Raw genomic sequence first — 8529 nt, forward strand, 5'->3', positions numbered from 1 at the left:
CGTAAAAGCTATATAGGAGAAATCAGCCTGTTGTGTAGCTTTTAAATCCACAGCCATGTCCATTTATACTGTGGATTTCCATTCTGGTTCTCATGCTTCACAAAGCATAGGATGAAATCTGCAGTAATATTCCACTGTGGACATACAATATATCTGTCAGCTTCACAAATTTACAATACCCTATTTATTTTTCAGTATACAAGTCACCTTGATGAGACTCCAGCTCATCAAGGAGGGAGGGAGAACTGCTGGAGAAGATTATCATTGAAAAATATGCCAAGGACAACCATCATGTATGACATAGTGGACTATGCAGAATCCGGAATCCTGTCCAGTAGACTCAAAGAGGAAATGAAGCTTCTCCTTCAGTTACCTTACACTGAAGATGTACAGCGCCAACAGCTTATTGCTGTCACACAAGTCAGGTTATATGATACAGACATTATTACTTTGGTAGAGACGATATTTATTGTGTTTGACTTCACATTTTTTCTGGCTGTAATACTTTACTTTGTGTTTTTTTGTCTTAATTTCTTAAATGGGTTTTCTGGTTACACAAAAAAATAAAAAAAAACACCAGAATTGCACCTTACTGCAGTATATAAATTAGATGATGAAGTTTTGAGTGTATTTTGACTCCTCCAGCATAATTGCGATCTGTGACCGGAATCCTGAGTTTACATCCCAGCGCAAGACTCTATTACATGTCGGGGGTCCAAGGCAGACCTCCGGGACGTCAGGCAACCAGTATACAGGTGAAACAGACCAAGGATACAGGCGTACGCACAGGCGCACTACATGGAACAACGGGGGAGGACCCACTGTGCCACTGACTGGCAATACTCTGGAAGGGCATGACTAAGCAACACCTGGTATTCACTAGAGCCTCAGATGGTGAGGAAAGGCATGGGCCGAAGGTAGTTTCCAGGGGCTACTCCAGAGCGTAAACTAAGTCAGTGACAGCTGGTCCAGACTGACCAGGAGGTACCAGAATTAGGTACCAGCAGGTAGTATACACATACAGGCACATCAGAGACAGAAGCGGCCCCAGGCAGAGCTGCACATAGACGTAACCAGGAGCAACGGAATACATGGAGAACCTCAGGTCAAAGATACAAGGCACAGAACAGGCTAGAGCAGAGACAGAAGCAGTTACCTGCGCCGCAAGCAATAGAAGCTAAGCAGCCGCAGGCAACGCTGCAAAGAACAGAGAATGGGCAATCAGTCATACGGGCATTCCCCCTCCGGGGAACACAGGAACCCTCTTCCGAAGGCAGGATGGAACAACAGGCAGACAAACAGAACGGGGACAGAAGCCAAAGGCACTACAGGACAGACATGGAACAGGATACATTGGAAGCAGTTACGCACTGCTAGGCGATACACGGAACAGACAGGATAACAGACCATAACATGATACATCAGACAGGACAGGTACAGATCAGAACATGACATATGATTCAAAACCAGGCGACACCACGCAGAAGGGTAGATGAAAACCCTTAGGAACAAAAGAGATGTGCAACACCTAGCAGCCACAGACAGGACTCAGGACAGACTGACAAAGACTGAACCCCAGAACCACAGCTCAGAGGTCTAAATAGCTGGGTAATAAGGCACCTGGAAAGCCACACCCAGGCACAACAGACAGGGGGAGTTAATCCCATCAGAACTGGAGCTCAGGACAACAGGATACACAAGTACAGAACCAGGCGGTGCCCGTGGCAACCGGCATACACGGACAGAGCACAACCAACCCGGCACCACAGACAATCAGAAGCATCACGGGGAAACAACCTCCCGCGACACCACAGAGACGTGGAGAGCAAACATACACAGGTGGTTCACAACAGACCCCGCAGCCAGCACGCAGCTCCTAGTAACCAGCCTGCACAGGATTTCGGCATGCAGCCAGTACACAAGGGCGCATGCAGCCAGCCTACACGGAAAACGTCACTGTGAACCGCACTATGACAGACTCACTGAAAGTGTCTTTAGCATCAGGTCTCTCCTTCCCCTCCCAGCTGGAACATCACAGATCCAAGCAGGGCCTAGCAACCTCATTAGTATACACTTCAGTGAATACTAATGAAGTTGTATTGGATATAGGTTGGGAGAGAGGCCCTCTTACAGGTCTAATCAAGATTTGAACCCCAGACCTCCTATATGTCAGGCAGAAGAGTTACCATTACACTACAGACCTTCTCTGTTGGAAGAGCTGAATTTTCAGTGCCTTAAAAGCTACTTTCTTCACAGGCATAACACTAAATAAATAGTATATTACTGGAATGAAGAGGAAACCTTGCGTAATTTACCAATCACTATACAGTGTTCACTATATTGTGTGTGTTTTATTATGATTACTGGGATACCAAATACTGTTTTGTGATATTTCATACAAAGTATGTTACAGACACTTTAAAGGGGTTATCTGGGAATTTATATTAATGACCTGTCCTCAGGATAGGTAATCAATATCAGATAAGTAGGGGTCCGATAACCAGGACTCCCCTGCCGATTAGCTGTTAGAAGAGTCTGGGCGCTCCATAGCCTGTTCCTAGGCCATGTGATGCCACCGTACATTGGTCACATGGCATAGTTGCTGCTCAGCCCCATTCAAGTCAATACCAGGCATGGCTGCTATATGATGTACAGCGCTGTACTTGGTAAGTGCCTGGGAGGCTGGAGCTCTAGTGAGCGCAGTGGCTTCCCGAAACAGCTGATCAGCAGGGGTGCCAGGACTCAGACCCCTGCTGATGTGATATTGAAGATCTATCCTGTGGTTAGGTCATCAATATTTTTTCTCGGATAACCTCTTTAATGGTTTTTGCTTCGTTATTTTTTTTGTAACAATAACTTTGTAGAAAATTGTAACTTTTACCGTACATGAAATCTGAAAGGTAAAAATTCTATTTTTTGCCATAACTTTTATGATAAAGATTATTTTACTGGTCTAAGTGAGATTTAAACCCCAGCCCTTCTGTACAGTAAACTGCTACCTTACCCACTCCTCTACTGAAAAGATCTGCTGTAAAGCTTGACATTTTTACGCCTTATAGGATTACTGTTTTTTTGTTTTTTTTTACGTTTACTTGTTGCAGTAGTCAAAAAATAGTGGTGTTCATGTGCAAATAACAGATTATTAACATATTATTTATGATTAGTAAACAGCGTAAATAAAAATGAGTGGGGGGGCAACAGTTTGCCTGTATGAAACTCTAAAAAAAACCCCCTAAGACACAGCATGATTGCTGACATCACGTCTACAGGGCAGTGTTCAGGAGAATAAGCAAAACACTGCCCTGAGAGGCATAGGTCACTGGTGATGTGTCTACAGGACAGGACCTTACAAGTCTTGACACGCCTCAGATTTAGACATGATGTCATTGACTATGATGGAGTGCAGGAAAATGGGGCATTACAGATAAAACTATTAGGCCTCATGCACATGACCGTAGTTTCGGTCCGCATCCGATCTACATTTTGTGTGGATCGATGCAGAGCCATTCATTTAAATGGGGCCGCAAAAGATATTGGACAGGACACAGTGTGCTGTCTGCCTCTATGTCCTTTCCGCGGCCCCACAAAAATGTAGAACATGTCCTATTCTTGTCCCTTTTTCGGACAGAAATAGGCATTTATAACAAAGGGGCGGACGTGTGGATCCGAAAAATGCAGAATGCACACGGCCGGTATCTGTGTTTTGCAAAACTACAATTTGCGAACCGCAATAACTGATACGGTCATGTGCATGAGGCCTTAGTAAGTGAGAACGTGTTGTTTCCTGTCAATTGATGTTGAAAGTTGCTAAACTGGAATACCCTTTAATATTTACTTAAAGGGGTTGTCCCAGATAATGAAAAATTATGGACAAGGCCTGCAATAGTCTAAAGTAAAAAAATCACCTTGTATTCACCTCTTCTCCAGAGGTATTCTTTGTGTTGCTGGTTCAGTCCCTCCACCACTTGTTTACAAACTGCATTGGGGATACTAAGTGACTGCTGCAGCCAATCACTGTCCTCAGCAGCAGTATAACACTGAGGATAGTCATTGGCTGCAGCATTGCTCACCAGAATAAAACGTTTTCATCCCCTTCCAGAACCAAGGTTCCATTCCTGCAATATCCTGTTTTAATATGTAGATAAGCTGTTTGGTGCAACAAGGGCATCCTGATTGCTCTTGTCACACCAAAGCTTTGCTTCTTTTAGAACCAAGCCCCTCCGTCTCCGCTTTGATTGACAGGGCCCGACAAGATTACATGGCCACTGTCAATCAAAGCAGGGAGGGAGGGGATATTGGAGAAACTGAGTTTCGGATTGGGAGGGTGATGGAAATCTTTTATTCTGGTGAGCAGTCTATCTAACTATCTAACGGTGCTTTATATTTAATAGGAAGGCCCGAGGTGACAGATTGCCTTTAGACTCGGAAATACCGTAAAATCATCCCATTAGTAGCTGCAATGAGAGGAATATTAATGACAAAATTCACTGAGGATGTATTTATTTCTTCATGTCATCTGTTAACCTAAATTTTCCTGTTTCATATAGATCACCCGTGCCACCCCCATCATCAGCCATTTCGACCCACTTCTCATCTCTCTATTCTTTGGCACCAAGAAATTCATCCCGACGATCATATAAGGCTCGCCTAAAAGTAGCAAAAATGAAGAGAATTTATGGTCCAGGAAAAGAACAGGTAGAATGACAAATAAAGCAACTTTTCCCTAAAAAATGATTTATGAGAACAAAAAAGGTATTTCTGGTAGTCATAAGATGTTTTATTTTATTAATATCAACATGTAAAATACAGGAAAATTCTAAAAACAAAATTTAGAATTTTTGTGTATTTTTTTTAAGTAGCAAGTTAGCCGAAATATTTGCTAAAACCCCGTAAACTGTTGTGGCACATTGTAAAGACCCTCATACTTTACCACATCTGCTCCATAGAAGGCCCCCAGCTGTCCATCAGTGGGCTGTGTTAACAGTGTAGAGCCGTGATCACTGCATCCGTAGAAACCAAGATGATGGTTGGAAATATACATCCACCGCAACCATCATGGATTGTTATTCCTTATAGCCAACAATTTGTGGACACCAAATAATCATACCTATATATGCTTGTTGGACATTTGACTCCTAAACCATCAATGATATTTTAATCACTTACTGTCCCCAGTGGGGCTCAAAATCTAAATTTCCTATCAGTATGTCTTTAGAAAACCGAAGGACCCAGAGGAAATCCACACTAACACAAGGAGAACATACAAACTTCAAACAGATGTTACCCATGGTCATATTTCCACCCAGAACCCCATGCTAACCACCGAGCCACCACTTTTAACACCGGGACATCATGATCATTTGTGTAAGGGTACTTTCACACTTGCGGCAGAGGATTCTGGCAGGCAGTTCCGTCGCCGGAACTGCCTAGCGGATCCGGCAATCCGGACGCAAACGCATGCATTTGTGAGATGGATCCGTCTCACAAATGCATTGCAATACCGGATCAGTCTTTCCGGTTGTCATCCGGAAAAACTGATACGGTATTTATTTTTCCCTCATTTATTTTTTTTTGCATCCTGAACGGATTGCTCTCCATTCAGAATGCATTAGATAAATCGTTTTTTTCCGGTATTGAGCCCCGAGGACAGAACTAAATACCGGAAAACTTTAACCCAAGTGTGAAAGTACCCTTAGATGGCTTCTCTCTTTTTCTAGGATCAGGATGATACAAGAGTTGTCAGCCAACAGCTATCCTTAGGGCAACAACAGCAATCAAACCAGGTTATGTTTTCTGATGATGACTGGGATGAAGAAGCAGAAAAACTTTATGCTTGGAGTCAAAGCCTGTCTTTGGAAGAATCTGTATTGCCATCCCCTGTACACCTGTAAAAGCTCTTATAATTTCATTTCTACAATCAGGTGTGAACTGTGTAAATGATATTGAATATATTCTATTGTGTACAATTGATGATTAGATTGTGCCTTTTGATAGGCTCTTCTGTTATCTTTCTTTTGGCAAAATAGGTGATCTGTACAGAGATATAGGAAGATAAAATATGGGGTTACATATGTTGTGGTTAATGCAGCACAGGTGTCCCACACAACATAGGTTGTCCCAGTTAAGTGTGTAAAGTGTGTGGGCATTTGAAATCATATAAAAAGAACATTTATTGGGGGATATTTATCATAGCCTGGTGGTGTATGATGTGCTGCCACTATAGCTACTGATTGGTTGCAGCTGTCACAAGCCGTTTAAGGCTATGTCTCCTCTGCAGCCATTTAAACAGACCAGAGGTGAGGACTTGAGCGGCAGAGCTTGAAACGGCTGTGAATTAAGGAGTAAGTATATGATAATTTATTACTTTAACATATTTAAGGGCTTTATTGAGCTTTTGAAAAAAAAGTCAGTCACACAACTCCTTTAAAGTGTAACGGTCATATTTGAGCTTTTCCCTTAGTTACGGCTGTTTTGAACCCAATAATATGAGGGTCTTCTCAAAATGGCCCCTCTACCATTTCTCAGAGGCCAAAACTCCCTCCCTCATTTCATATACACACTTGCTTTAGCCAGCATCTTCCTGCCAGCCAATCAGATTGGATTACTGAGAGACACGCCTCCTCACTCTGAAGCCTAATGCAGGCATGCAGTTTGGAGGACCGCCCCTCTGTCTTCTGTTCACATTGAAGGGAAGACAGAAAATCCCTAGCAATGGTCTTTTAAGGGACCAGTGGACATTAATGAAAGCTGTTATAAGGCAATTACAGATCTTTTAGCAATCATTGACAGACTAACTCAGGTATACATGCCTAGCTCTACTAAACTAGCATTAAAAAAAAAAAAAAATATGACAGTCACACTTTAAGACCACTATTATTTGCCTCATACATCTTTCTCTTCTCATATTACCCCATCAACAACCGTCCAGCACACAGAGCGTTTGCCTAAGTAACGTGAACAGTTTAGGTTTTCTTTTTTCTTTCTTTTTATTTATTTATTCAGGCACACATTCTGAGGACTGGGTAAGTCGGCTCCTGTGCTGCACAACTATTGATATGTAGTCTTATGATCTTAATCTTAGCTCTCTAGGCACCTATCCATATAACTTACAAATAAATGGAAATAGGTCAGTTTGACTACCCCCTCTCCCAGTTTACACAATAATAAATCCTTTGTACTTACCATGGCTCAGGCTCTTTACTGCTTCCAAACATCATGGTACAGAAGACATAGATGATCAGCTATAAGAAAGAACTAACAACTTGCAATGTGCTTGAAGACTAAAAATTTTATTTACATCTCTTTATACACAACTGTACATAGTTTATAATAAAACAATATTAAGATACCCATCCAAAACAAGTTTCAAAGAGTAAAACATTTATAAAAAAAGTTAGAATCTTTATTATGTCAAGCTCTACTAATTAGCCCTGGAGGAGAGTTTTTCAGTGGTACATTTCCAGAAAACATCTCAGAACATGGCTTAGTCACTGAACAGTTAAAAAATGGTAAATTTTTTTGTTTATTTTTTTTATTTATCTGCCTCACTCTTGGTACAATAATTAACATTGGGTTGAAAAGTATCACTAAGGGATACTTGTTACATATTTTTTAGTTCCCATTTAGTAGTACAGAGGACCAAGAAGTGGCATAGCTCTTCCTGGCTATATGTATTGTATGAAGTAATAAAGTACTGTGATTACAGCAGCCTCTGCGCCAGTTCAAGCACTTTTGTAGAAGTGAACTAATAGCGAATATTAATTCAGAAGACCGAGAAATTGGTAAATCTTAAAATTATAAACTGCCCAGTGAGATCTTTGAGATTAGATAGATAGATCTAGGCCAAGACAATGATAGGTTATATTCTGATGAAATGAAAACACCATACATTACGCGCATAGATACATTTTCTTTTAGTTAGTTCAGAATATGGATAATACATAGGTTATAAATGTACAGTAGATAATATAGTTTAATATCTGTCATGCAGTGTTTGCATTCATTTATGGATTTGAGCAACTGTGTCCGTCAACACAGAATCTTTACAAATCATAAATGTTACAGAGATTTAATAATATTTGATCATGAACAAGAACGTCCATGGGATAAATCAAGAGTCTGCTGCTGTAGATCGATTTATTTAAAGCTTTACCGCTAAAATCGAGTAAAAATAGAACAGTCACATAACCCACAAAATTTAAATCAGGGGAGCCACACAGGATCCAAAAGGGGGGGGCGGGCAACCACCCCAAACAAACTTATACAACAAATCCTGTGGCTACAACTCCACTCAGATGAAATGCACTAAAAGTCACAAATTCCAGTAATTCACACTTGAAGAAAATGGAACATATAGTAGATACACTTAGCTGGCTTCCTTAAAGGGCATCGGTCAGCAGATTTGTACCTATGAAACTGGCTGACCTGTTACATGTGCGCTTGGCAGCTGAAGGCGTCTGTGCTGGTCCTATGTTCCTATGTGCCCGTATTGCTGAGAAAAATGATGTTTTAATATATGCAAATGAGACT

The 8529-nt window shown here is 41.3% G+C and overlaps 1 protein-coding gene across 3 annotated transcripts in view; it reads left to right on the plus strand.

The window, feature by feature from the left end:
• The window catches only part of C3HXorf58 (chromosome 3 CXorf58 homolog), a 29967-nt gene extending 21668 nt beyond the window's left edge, over window positions 1-8299 (plus strand). For all 3 annotated transcript variants that reach the window (XM_044283951.1, XM_044283952.1, XM_044283954.1), the window contains exons 7-9: window positions 196-425; window positions 4548-4695; window positions 5718-8299. In XM_044283951.1, the coding sequence (XP_044139886.1) occupies window positions 196-425; window positions 4548-4695; window positions 5718-5891 (552 nt within the window). In that variant the 3' untranslated portion in view covers window positions 5892-8299. The remainder of the gene's footprint in view (window positions 1-195; window positions 426-4547; window positions 4696-5717) is intronic.
• Window positions 8300-8529: the final 230 nt, after the last annotated feature.

The sequence above is a fragment of the Bufo gargarizans genome, chromosome 3, assembly GCF_014858855.1.
Source record: "Bufo gargarizans isolate SCDJY-AF-19 chromosome 3, ASM1485885v1, whole genome shotgun sequence".
Classification (NCBI taxonomy): Eukaryota; Metazoa; Chordata; class Amphibia; order Anura; family Bufonidae; genus Bufo; species Bufo gargarizans.